Source organism: Takifugu rubripes, chromosome 21 (genome assembly GCF_901000725.2).
Source record: "Takifugu rubripes chromosome 21, fTakRub1.2, whole genome shotgun sequence".
Classification (NCBI taxonomy): domain Eukaryota; kingdom Metazoa; phylum Chordata; class Actinopteri; order Tetraodontiformes; family Tetraodontidae; genus Takifugu; species Takifugu rubripes.
In genome coordinates, this window is record NC_042305.1 from 12,130,622 (window position 1) to 12,142,963 (window position 12,342).

General features: G+C 43.8%; 3 protein-coding genes across 7 annotated transcripts in view; 1 reads left to right on the forward strand and 2 right to left on the reverse strand.

Annotated features, from left to right (window-relative positions):
• Positions 1–11,624, reverse strand: part of frmd3 (FERM domain containing 3) — a 43,582-nt gene extending 31,958 nt beyond the window's left edge. For 2 of the 4 annotated variants that reach the window (XM_029829341.1, XM_029829342.1), the window contains exon 1: positions 3,175–3,559. In XM_029829341.1, the coding sequence (XP_029685201.1) occupies positions 3,175–3,279 (105 nt within the window). In that variant the 5' untranslated portion in view covers positions 3,280–3,559. Of the gene's footprint in view, positions 1–3,174; positions 3,560–11,613 lie in introns of those variants that run through there. The other 2 variants (XM_029829340.1, XM_011615637.2) reach the window with 2 other exon arrangements.
• LOC101067809 (IDNK gluconokinase) lies at positions 3,911–6,958 on the forward strand. Its single transcript, XM_003974782.3, has 5 exons — positions 3,911–4,112; positions 4,421–4,451; positions 4,533–4,619; positions 5,467–5,510; positions 5,654–6,958. Exons 1-5 carry the CDS (start codon positions 4,075–4,077, stop codon positions 6,009–6,011), a joined length of 558 nt encoding a protein of 185 aa, XP_003974831.1. The 5' UTR covers positions 3,911–4,074; the 3' UTR covers positions 6,012–6,958.
• Positions 7,922–11,856, reverse strand: gkap1 (G kinase anchoring protein 1). 2 transcript variants are annotated; one of them, XM_011615567.2, is made up of 12 exons: positions 11,698–11,856; positions 11,134–11,408; positions 10,528–10,686; positions 10,019–10,096; positions 9,776–9,902; positions 9,652–9,680; positions 9,399–9,560; positions 9,179–9,265; positions 8,740–8,803; positions 8,572–8,642; positions 8,422–8,499; positions 7,922–8,286 (listed from the first exon to the last, which is right to left on the reverse strand). In XM_011615567.2, exons 2-12 carry the CDS (start codon positions 11,380–11,382, stop codon positions 8,245–8,247), a joined length of 1,146 nt encoding a protein of 381 aa, XP_011613869.1. In that variant the 5' UTR covers positions 11,383–11,408; positions 11,698–11,856; the 3' UTR covers positions 7,922–8,244. The 2 variants fall into 2 exon arrangements, with proteins under 2 accessions (XP_011613869.1, XP_029685203.1); XM_029829343.1 differs by lacking the exon at positions 10,528–10,686.
• Positions 11,857–12,342: the final 486 nt, after the last annotated feature.

The following is a 12,342-nucleotide window of genomic DNA, read 5'->3' on the forward strand; positions in this document are numbered from 1 at the left end:
TCATTGACCTACGGCCCAGGCTGTCATGGTGCCAAGAGCACCGATGAACAACCTTATGTTCGAACATGGTGTTAGTTATGGCCAAACTAGCACAGAAGTGTCATGAACTAACATTCATGGAATACTGAAGACCATCACAATCAATAATATTTCTGAATGATCAAATGAGTCAAAATAAATATATAAATATTCTAACACTATAAAAATCAAAGAGAGACAGAAGATGAGAGAGACAGATATCTAGGAGACACCCAGAAGTGTTTGTGCGTTTGTGGGAGAGGGCTCCAAAAATGTATGCCCAGGGGCCCCTGCCCTCTAATCTGGGTCCAGTATTCAGTCTTTGTATTACCTCCTCTCTTCTGCATTTAGGAGCTCACCCTTGCTGATGGAGAGGAACTCCATGTATGTCCAACTTTTGAGCCTTGCCTTTTTTACCTGCTACATGTCTTAATTGCCGAACCTTATTATTTTTAAGCTGTATTATTGTATTTCTTTGAAAGGACAGACCAAAAGTGGGAACTGTAAATCATATTTGATTAAGTATAATAACAATAAAGCCTTCTATTGTATAATTATATCGGATTAGTTCTGATACGTTTAAAGAGCAGAGGAGATACACTTTTATCAGAAAGTTCATAGTGAAATTGGGGACATTTGCATGATGTAGTTATATACACTTCCAGTAGGGGGTTACACACAGATTTGGTGGGGGTGGTGGTGGGGGGGTACACACACTTACACTCAAAAACGGAAATATGTCATTTTTTGGGACTTCGCCCAAAATTCGACAGAAATGCTTGTTGGAGCTTGTAGAATACAAAAATAATGAAAACCAAATCGGGACAGTGATTTTTGTCCCCAATTGCAAAGGTGACCAGAATCAACTGGTGTGTATTCTGAAAAATGTCCCAATTTTTGATATAAGTAAACGCACACACACACGCACACACACACACACACACACACACACTGTTGGTGTACACTAGATCTCTGACAGCTGACTGATGTTTGCCTCATGAAGAACAGTGATCTCCCTTAATTATACATGATGTGTCACAGAGAAGGAGGAAGAAGATACGGATGAGGGAGGTAAAAATAGAGTGATAAAGAGCGGACAGAGTGAGAACGGGGGAAGGAGGAGCAAGAGAGTGGACAGAAGAGAGGAGAAAGAGGGGGCATGGGGAGAAGGAGGGATGGAAGGAGCTGTGAGGAGGAGGAGGAGGTCTCTGGATGTGCCTCTCCTACAGCAGGTCAGACGTAACATTTACCACTGAACACGGGAGCAGCAGGCTGAATGTGGTCAACCCTGCGGGCTACACACACACACACACACACACACACACACGCGCACACACACACACACACACACACACACACACACACACACACACACCACTGGCCTGAGTCTCGGTAAACCTCATAAAACAGCCTGTCATCATGACTTCGTGGCTCTGAACCTGATAAAAGCATCACGTTCATATAAAAGTATTTATATTTAACATAATAAACAAGTTCAACCACACTCCTGGACATCTTCATAAGCAGGACAGACAAAGGCTCCGGAATGTCTTTTACCCATGATCCTCTGCTTTTGTCCCATCAGCCTCACTTGAGATTCTAGTTTTTTACTGCACAACAGTAAGAACCACATTCAACACATCAAAGTGTTCCGCTTCGGGACAAAAGCCGCACAGGCCGAAACTAAGAGAGTGATGGAGAAGAGAGGAGCATAAACAGTTAAAGTAAGAAATGGAAGTCTCTGGAAGGTGGAAAGAGGAGAAGTACTGTTGACATGAGGAGCGCAGAATGTCATGAAATATGTAGGAAGAAGCAGCTCAGCACCGGAACACAAAACCATTAAAGAAAGCCCTGGAAAATCAGTCAGCTAGAAATATAAATGTCCATTTCCTTATAGTGCGCACACACACACACACACACACACACACACACACACACACAGACGCACACACACACACACACACAGACGCACACACACACACACACACATACCCATCTTGGGCTTGACAAGCCCCGAATGTACTCAGATGGAAACACAGAGTTTAACACACTTTGGCACTCTCAAAGAGGCAGACTGCAAGACACGAACACATCACACAAAGAAGCAGAACAAACCTCCCTCCTCCTTCTGCTGTTTCTGTAAATGATTGATTTGGCAGCAGGTAAAACAGCAGCGAGGTTAGTTCGACACGCTGCGAGCGTTCTCGGGCTCGGGCCACGAGGCTGAGGCGGCAGAACTCCTCTAAAGATTCTGATCTCACTTCCACTGTGATGCAGCAAATTCTGATATCATAATATAATATTTGTAGAGCGTAGTGTTGCATTATCCTATAGAATCCATCAGAGTCTGGCAGTGTCTGGGTCAGCGAGAGTCAGAACTTTTTTGTTCTTTGTTGGGGATCCTGACTGTGAATCAGTGATAAACCTCAAATCTTACAGAACTCCAGTACTTAATTCTTTGAATCAGCTTTAAAGTTACTGTCTGAATAATTTAGTCCTCTTACATGATCAGACCTATGCTGGGGTTTTTTTTGCCTGCGGTGTTCTAAATTCTGTTTGTGTGTTTTAATCAGACATAAAAGTGCATACATCAGTCTTCTGTATTTAGATATGCATGCTTATGTGCTTTATTCAGTTCGCTGCTCAGTTGGATAGATCATTTCCTCGTGTACAATATATATCAGTCTATTTCTTCTCTTTTCTGAACAAAATCTAATAAAAACACTATTCTAAATTGTGTTTGGTGGAGTCAGATAATGAGGATGCAGCTAAATGACCCTCCTGCTTCAGTGGAAATATCAGACTCAATTGATTTTATTGATTAGGGCAGCCAATTATCCTCTGTGCATCAGCCCCTTCACCATCATCCTCTGGATCATCACCACACCCTTGGAGCTCTGGCTTTTTAACCCAAGTCCAGCCTAACTTCTTTCCATGCAGGTCACACCTCGCTTGCGTAGTTCACATGACACATTACATGGATGGAAACAACAATCTGTCAGCAGCTGCAGAGAAACGGCGCGATGTGTTCAGCTGGCATTCAGCGAGAGTGCTTTTAATCAGAATTAACTGGGATTATTTGTTAACCCACCAGAAACGTGTCTGCTGCATCCACGTGATTGTTTGCGCTCAAGACCCGCGTCTGTGTTTCTCTACCTGAATGCTGCAGGAGATCTCGGAGTCGTCCAGTAACCGGATCGTGCAGAGGACCTCCTGGTCCAGGGAGCGATTGCTGGGGCTGCGGAACCGGAGCATTTTCATCCTCGTGTTAATTCGGTTTCAGCTCCTCGCGTCAGCGGATGCACAGCCAGAGCAGAAACACGCAGGATCCGTGCATAGGCGCACGCACGCACGCACATGTATGCGTCTTTCTTTTGGGTCTCTTTTTTTAGGGGGGCAATGAATGGATGGAGACGTGAAAGGATGGGTAGGAGAATGGATGGATGCAACAGAGCTGGAGGAGGGAGAGACTTCACACGCCTCCTGCCTGTCCACTGGTCTCCCTACAGGAGGGAGGTGCGTTTTCACCCCACCCCCCGTTTTAGCCGTTTTTAAAACTGAAATAAAATATAAAATAATAATGTTTTCTTTTTTAACTTTAATTGACAATATGCATATAAAGTGATACCAATAATAACAACATAACTTTGTTCAAAGATGTTTCCGTTCAATGCACATGTTTATTATATACGGTGTCGTAGATACACTGGGCACAGTGTTATAGCCGACTGCTTTTAGTCTATTTTATAAATGTTATATCCTTTTATATTTTGTATTTTATTCTTTCACCGACGATAGTAACAAGCCTAGATGTGTTGCACACATAATGACAATCGATGCCAGTCCATATCTTTAGATTTACAGATGTCACCGGAACGCCCCACGCAACCGGAAGTGAATGATCTTGTCTCGCGCTACAGAAAGTGCGCAGGTTCAAAATAACAGGTCGCGTGAGCCTTGAAAACATGTTAGCGTTTTAGCGTTTAGCCGACGGTTAGCTTATGTTCGCGAAACAGAACTTGCGTTTAACTGTATATTTAACTGTTCGCTGACATAATGCTCTACATTATAATGGGAGTCTCAGGCTGTGGCAAGTAAGTGCATCGATAATGTCGGTATTTAAGTATTTAAAGGGACGTGTCAGCACATTTGAGCAGCACCGCTGCATAGTCCACGACACGTACAAAGTGAATACAAACAACTATTTTGCGCTATAGATGTGCGATAAGGTGTTTTACAAAATTTACTAGTTTATTTGCAAAATGATGCTTTACGAAGACAGGCAATTGTCATAATTGTGCACTTCGAAAGCAGAGGTGGAAAAAGAGGAAACGTTTGTAAATGACTAACTCGTTGTAAGTTTGCTTCTAATGTTGTATTTCTCTGCTTCCCTCTTCTAAAGAAGCTCTTTAGGTGCATGCCTGTCAGAAAAGGTACGTTTCTTCCCGACCTTGAGCACATCCATACCGTGAGGTTTGGACACACGTGACTTACCTACTGCCTCTTCCCTCCAGCTGGGCTGGCGCCTGCATGAAGGCGACGACTTTCACCCACAGGAAAATATTGACAAGATGTCTAAAGGTGAACCGCTGACAGACCAGGTGTGTGTCTCAGTCATTTATAGAACAATTCTTTCTGTCATGTAAATGATTGCCTTGACGCCACAGACAGAACTCAACAAGTGCCACAGTGAGGCTTCATTCGAGCAGATGGTAAAAGCAGCAGGCAAGGAACTCCTCACCGGAGCCAAAGCGCCAACGTTGAGCTGAGGGATTTACTACCGCTTGGTTCAACCTGTGGCTGCTCTCATTTATACTGACTGTAAAAAGAAAAGGGGGGACCTGCAAATGGCCGGCTGGTTGACTGCCAAAGTTAGCATGTTTGCAGTGAGATTGGCACCTTTGAGCGGTGTCTGATGATTAAAGTCTCATTCTGTGGCAGAATTATAGCACCTGCTCTATCCAAAGCTTTGGCATGTTTTGAACATTTAACACTGACAGATTGACACCATATTAATAACACTGAGGAAGAAACAAAAAAGCAATTTTGCAAAATTTGCCTCTCCCTCCGGTATTGGAGTTGGCAGAAAGAGACCAAATATTTTTCTCACAACCAAAACCCGGATTCTGCTTCATCGGTGCCAAGTCTTACTTGTTTAAAAGCACTTTGAAGAGGCATCGGCAGTGGAAGCAGCAGCCTGGAATCATCGGATCATCACATCCAGTACTACGGCAGCTTTGAGCAATTCTATGTTCTTTCATATATAAATTTAACATGACACTTCTAATGGACAGCTTAGTGAATTAATGCTAACTTACTACTTTGAGGGCATTACAGATTTATGATCCTGCGTCATCCCTCTCACCACCACCAACCCAAGCTGCTGCCCTCGGGTGAACATTGCCAGGAATTTCGCAGCTCATTGTAATGAACTGTCTGTCTTTTCAGGATAGGTTGCCATGGCTCCTCAAACTACATGAAGTCATTGAGAGGTAATTGTGTTCAGTCATGTAAAAGCTGAAGGGGATCAGATGTATCAAGGGTGAGAGTGAGGTGCGCCAACTGAAGACTGGCGACCCCTCAGTGCACACCTCGGGAGAATGCCGTTAACCGTATTTGCGTGTGTGTTTCTCAGCGAAATGCGCTCAGGCTCTGATGCGCTGCTGACATGCTCTGCCCTGAAGCGTCTGTACAGGCAGATCCTCCTCCATGGCTCCAGAGCTCTCGCGCCCTCCTGTCCAGACAACGCTACGCAGCCCCCCAACTCTCCCCACATCTATTTTCTCTTCCTACATGGCGACTTCGAACTCCTCAACCAGAGAGTCTTGGCTCGCAAGGGACATTACATGAAAGCAGACCTGCTGCGTTCCCAATTTGATGATTTAGAGCCTCCGTTGGAAGAGGAGAACGTGCTGCTGCTGGACGTCAGTAGGAACGTTTCTGACATCGCCATGGAAGTTGAGAGGCACCTTATAAGCCTCAAGTCATCATAAGAATCTCATTTAATCCTCGACCTTGGGAGGGAGGTGTTAGCTCCTCAGACAAAATTCTCTTCAGGTTAAGATCCAACAACTTCAGAGGGCCCAGATGGTCCTGACACCACAACACAAACACACTCGCCACCCTCTACACACCACCAGGAAGCCGTTTCTGCAGTGTGACTCATCTCCAAACTTCAACCCGAATATGTAGAAGCTTCTAATCCAGAAACCCTCCCCTTTGGCAACTTTCATATCTTGCACATCCAGATGAAGAGGCACACATGCACACGCACATGCACACGCACACGCCCGGGAGCTGGAAATTTAAACAACTTCGGTCCCGCAGCAGCAGACGAACACGCTGGTTGTCAAGTCAATTATGTACGCCCAACCGGATTGTGAAGGACCCGTCTTGTGCTATATTGGCTGTTCAACACTTGAACACAGACAAATTTAAAACAGGACGCTTGTTTGTGCCTGCATGCACACAAAAACCAGCGGTGGAACTAAGGAGGGCCAGTGGAACCACCGGAGAACAGAAACGGGGCCAAAAGATGTGAACTGCACGTTTGCCTGTTAATGGTGCTCGATTGAGGGAGGCTTCCTGACGTTTTGAGCCTTTTAATATTGAGACCCCACAACCCTGCTCTCCATGCAGCGGTGAAGAGGTGCAGCTGATTATTGTGGTCAGGGAACGTTTGTGTTTGTTTTTAATGTGTGGTGTAATGCTTGTGATCATGACAACAAACGAAGCTGGGAAAATCTGTTATGGATCAAATGTAAATGTATTGAATTATGAAATTATTTTTAATAAAGATTTGAATATGTTTTTTGTTGCAATGTAAATGAACAGTATAAGGGAGGCATTAACAGTTCTGTAAGTTCCCCTGTTTGAGGTCATGTGAGAAACACGCATATATCCCGTTAGCCAGTGTCTGGAGCATCTGTAGGATGAGCTGCTGCTGCCCTGTCACCGTGGCAACCCTGCGCTTACTTCCTGATTGGCTGTTGAGAACCGACTTACTTTGTGCTCGGGTGGGGGGGCGGCGCCGGCACCAGCGTTCTGAATTCAGCCCTGTAAGACAGACGTGTGGTCGTGACTCATGAAACATTCACTGATTTCTTTCATGCACTTTTCAGAAAAGTGCTGTTTCTGCCCAGGAACCGAAACATGCTGCGAGTCATTTTTAGGCTGGGACACAGCTGCTGTGTTTATGCTCACAGTGATCAGTGCAGGGGCCTCAGCACCCAGAATGCTTTGGGTCTGGTGGGTGTGTGACACACTGGGCTTCAACAGGGCTGCCACATATCAAAATAGCCACCATTAGAAGTAATCATCCAAACAGCATTAATAAGGAGTCACATGATCAACGCCGGTTTCAGCACAAGTGGACAGAAACCTGCTGCAGGACGGCGGGGCTCTGCCGTCTGATCTGCCCCTGCAGCTGAGGATTTCCCGAGAACAAAGGGTGGCTCAGCAGCACCACAAAGAAAGCCACGAGCTGTCTGAAGGATTTGTGTGAGATTACAGGGTTGTGTTAACAAGGCATGTGGCTGAGGTGGTCTGCAGCCTGATTCCAAAGCCATGTCCCAAACTGCCTCCATGACCCAGAATACTCGTACGGCTGTATTACTGCCATTTGTGTCTCCAAAATACCACAAATGGGGGTTTAAGCTGTCCCGCCTCTCTGATCGTGACATCTTTCCTGTCTCCACCCACCCACCAGATAGGAACACGGAACTTTCCAGACAGTGATTCCACGTTGGTGTTCATCTGGGCCCAGAATGGAGTCAAGGGTATGTCGCTGGGATGTGGGCCAAACATGCAGCAATCATCCACGCTAAGAGCCAGGTCTATTTTTAAACTTCTGTAACATTGTACAGAGGATTGACGCTGACGCGACAAAAAAACAAAACCACTGTTTTCACTGAAAAAGTATTTATTTTCTTGACTTTACAGTGACAGAGAGAGAAAAAAAAGAAGGTCCCGCCGTTAATTATTTGGCAGGCATGTAGGCACAGTCACACCTGGAAAGCACTGACAGGCTCGTGCCTGCAGGGGGCAGCACCGCGCACTAAACAACCATTTCAGCATGAACTTGTGTCGCTGCTGTTCTGCTGGGACACATCCGGTTATGTCAAACGTTTACTCTAGGAAGGCGTCAGCATGGGAGCATGCATTATATGCTGACGTGGATATAAAGACAGGGACACTGAGTTTTTCCAGCCTTCAGGCTCTTTTCCTTCATATATCCGTCTCTGACCCTTTTTTTCCTTTCTTGTTTCCCTACAAGGAAAAAAAACATTCTTAATTTCAATGCTGCATTAGCAAGCTTGAAACCGCATTTGAGAAACACGATTATTTTGACCACAATGGAGGAATTTTAGATGAATAAATCTGGAATTTTATTTCAACTCTTACCGGATGTTTTGGTTGTTCTGTCTGCAGACCTTTGACTTTAGACCTTTCTTGTTCAAGTGCACCATGTAGTAATGTTACCTGATTTAAAACATTACAGATATAATACAATGCATAGAAAACAAACAGATCATGTAGTCACCTCTGACTCACCTGTGAGGACAGCTCTTCTTTTATATGTAGGAGTTCTTCTACCTGTAGAAGAATTTCTGCTTTGTCTTTCACTGATTGACAGATGGGACACAACAAACAGAAGTCACATCAAGGATCTATGTCTAAAAAACAACAGCCCTTATATTATTTTGGAGATATTTAACTCACTCTCTCCTTGTTGGAGCATCTTGAGTAGCTGAGAATTTCTTGCTTTCACCTCTTTGTACTTTTCCTGCAGAGCGGAGGTAAAGGTAAAAACTCGTATTAAAGGAGGAAATGAAAACATAAAAATCAAAGGGTAGAAATGTGCAAAGGAGACTTCGATATATTCTGGACTGTCTATTTGCTGCTCATTCTCTAACTTAGGTGTTAAAGGTCCAGTATGGGAGTTGGCGGCCTCTAGTGGTCAGAGCTGAATTACAAGCATTAAACACGTTTACTCACAGCTGGCATTTATTTTTTTGTCTTCCTTTTACCAAAATACCTCAAGCTATGAACGCTTTCTTATAACATTTTCAGTAATTGTGTATGCTGGGTCAAGGGGGCACTCATTAAATGTTAGTGATATCCTGGATTCTAGGAGGACTTTCTTTAAGTAACTGCCAACCTCCCACTGCGAGATGATCTTCTTCAGCTTATCAATTTCTTTGTCTTTCTTCTCCAACTCGTACTTCAACTGCTCCGCTCGTGGGTCCTAAGAAGAAAGGTCAACGTAAAAGTTCATTGGCGAAGGAACGCTGGGAGAGATCGAGCATTAGGTGTCACAAATGTGAAATGAAAAGTTCCTCTGAGCCTTCAGGTGAACTTTGCCCTGGACATGAACTCACCCTTTCGTGCTCTGCTGAAGTGCTAACTTCATGACCGTGGTCGTTAGCATACTGCTCGCGTCTCTTTTCCTGCTGGATAATCCGACTGACATCGTCCTCCAGTTTATTAAAAAACCGTTCCTCCTGCCCGATTCCCAATGCTAGATTAGCTGCCCGAGTGTCCTAAAAGAGAAGGGATGGATCCTATTATTGCTATCATGTTTACCCTCCACACACAGTTCAGACAGACTATGATGCGTGTTATGAAGCTCACCTCTTTCTCTTGTTTCTTGTTCAAATGATCTGAAAATAATCCAACAGGAACATTATTGTAATGGTAAAGTTTGGTTGGAGAGTTGGTAAAGACACTTTAATGAGTCAAGATGCTCTCCCAGTACCTTCAGACTGGAAGTCCTGCAGAGAAACTGTCTTTTTGTCTTTTGCCTGCTGGTTTTTCTTCTTCTCTTTTTTCCCTCCGCTCTCTTTTGCTCGTGACTTTGGCGAGGAATTTTTTGTGTTGGGGATCTAAAAAAAAAAGAAAAGAAATTTTAAAAACCGTCAAATTATTTGGTTGGACAAGACTTGTCGATCGGACGATTGTTCACATCAAAAACAATCACAGACGTGTGTGGCTCATTTACTTGTTTCTGTTGTTCAAACTCTAGTTTACTTAGAATCAAGGCCTTTTCCAAATCGGCCTCGTACAGGTCCGTGGTTATCTGAACCAAAACAGAAGGAAACAGAAGAAAAGAACATTGGATTAAACATGACAGCAACAGTTGTGCACTTAAGACAAGCAGGGAGACGGTGCTATAGTACATGTGCTGTTGTTAGCTGAGCAAAGCTACTCAAAAAGACAATAAAGCTCGGATTCCAAAAATGTACAGCACCCTTCCAGCAGCACAATAGCTCTGAGGCAGCACCCCACATTAAAACATGCAATTGTTATTAACTTACTACTTTTTGCTGTTCTAGCTCAGAATAAACCTCCTATATTTTCATACCAGTAGATTTGAAGACCTTTACCTATACCACAGCACATGAATGGCGCATTAACACATTTTATATGAGATACTTTTATCAGTGTTGGCATCCGAAGTGGACTCGGGACATGACTGAATCTGGTTTTGACATGGACTTGTCTTCTGACCTGCTCATCCCTCTGCTTCCACTGCTGCCAGTCTTCTGAAGGTATGTTGGGGTCTGTGGATGCAGGACTGAGGAGTTCACTGGCGATCCCAGACAGCGTCATGCAGGGAGGTGGAGCGCAGGACTTTGGAGGAATCTTCTTAAAGGCCAGATTGCGCAACTGGCAGTAAAACACCCATGATTTTACAATGATGAACAATTATTTTATTTTTCCTGTAAAAAAAAACAACCCTCTCATCCTTGTACTACAAATCTTTTGTTGTAATTACTGGAGGCTTGTGACCTCCGATGACCTGATGGCAAACGAGTCTGACCTGATATATTGTCTTTTGGTGAATGTCTCCTCAATAATACAATATGACCAATGTTCATTTGAAAAATAAATAAATAAATATTTACCTAGTATGATGTGCCTTTAATAAAAATATGTGCTCAAATGAACAAAGTTGAAGGCCCATTAGCTAAGATGTGTGCTGTGAATGCATAACAACTCATGTTCAGTTTAGATTTAAAAAACAACAAACAAAGCTGCAGCACAACACCCACTATTATGCATCCTAATGATGAAGTGCTGGAAGAGCGAGGGTAGAAAGCATTTACCACCCACCTCATTGGCCTCTGTCTGCTGCTGCTCCTTCTTCTTCTTCTTCTTGTCTCTTTTCTTAGCGTTGCACTGACCCGCTTTACCCCCGGAGGCTCCAGCCTTCCCGTGTCGGGCTTTACCAGACTCCCGTCCGCCTTTGGAGCTGCTGGTCTTCCCCACATCGGAGGCGTCAGAGTCCGAATCAGAATCTATCTGAAGCAGGGCGAAGCGGGAGGCGGTGGTGGGGACGGTGATCGTTGCAGATGATGCCATTGTGAAAAGCAAAAACCCCTAAACGACTAAAACGAAATAAGAACAGTTAGAACAGTAACTGGAGTTAGCTTTTGGTCTTAGCTCCTACAGATACGAACAATACCAAATTATTATCAAGATTATGCAACGAACTGTGTGGCTATTTAAGAGCATTCCGCAGTCGGGGCAAAGTAACATATTTAACACTACAATTACCAAGCTAGCACTACACAGCAAGTTAGCTCGCTTTACTGTACGGGAGAAGCCGGTTTATTAGCTTCTACACAAGTGCAAAAGTAGCGACGGGTAACAGTGAAAACATCTTATTGCATGTACCTTGATATGATTCTTTTGTCTGAACACAGTCCTTAAGTTATCTCGACAATGTAGCCCTCACAAAATAGTTGTCATGGAATACTTTCACCTGTTCGAAGAGATACCGTTAACTAGCTACTAGCGATCGGCAGGAGTACAGGAGCCCGCTGGGTCCAAAAAGTATAGAGCGGCGATTGGTCTTCATAAAAATCGTCACGGAGAATATTTATACATGCAGTGTAAGATTTAAACTGTAGCATTTTTTTTTATCCCAAACGAAGCATTCTACAATTAGCAAGAGATCGGCGAGTGTTAATAGTGTCATAATTTCAACTTCCGGTTTTCTCTGAGTACATGACTGTAAATATTGTGTAGTGTTATGGTGCGGCTGATCAAATGTTTAAAGGTGAAGTTCATTTAAGCGGAGCTTCGCTGGAGATACAGTCCAGTGTTGAACCAGTTCAGAAACACATGACTTTCTGCCACTAGGTGGAGATGTGCTCACGCTAAGAACAGGAAGGAGAAATCCTGTCAAATTAATAACGCACACTGGAGTTATTGTAATAAAAATCACTATTTTATCACATAGAGTGGAATACTTACCACTTACCTCTTACCACTTACTATTTATGTATATACTGTATATATGTCTTATTTTTATTTTAT

Coding starts and splice junctions, on each gene's coding strand:
- LOC101067809 (XM_003974782.3), top strand. CDS start 4,075: ATGCTCTACATTATAATGGGAGTCTCAGGCTGTGGCAA. Junction 4,620..5,466: donor GTGAACCGCTGACAGACCAG/GTGTGTGTCTCA, acceptor CTGTCTTTTCAG/GATAGGTTGCCATGGCTCCT. Junction 5,511..5,653: donor CTACATGAAGTCATTGAGAG/GTAATTGTGTTC, acceptor TGTGTTTCTCAG/CGAAATGCGCTCAGGCTCTG.
- gkap1 (XM_011615567.2), bottom strand. CDS start 11,382: ATGGCATCATCTGCAACGATCACCGTCCCCACCACCGCCTCCCGCTTC. Junction 10,687..11,133: donor AGCAGACAGAGGCCAATGAG/GTGGGTGGTAAA, acceptor TTTTACTGCCAG/TTGCGCAATCTGGCCTTTAA. Junction 8,287..8,421: donor CAGAACAACCAAAACATCCG/GTAAGAGTTGAA, acceptor TTTTCCTTGTAG/GGAAACAAGAAAGGAAAAAA.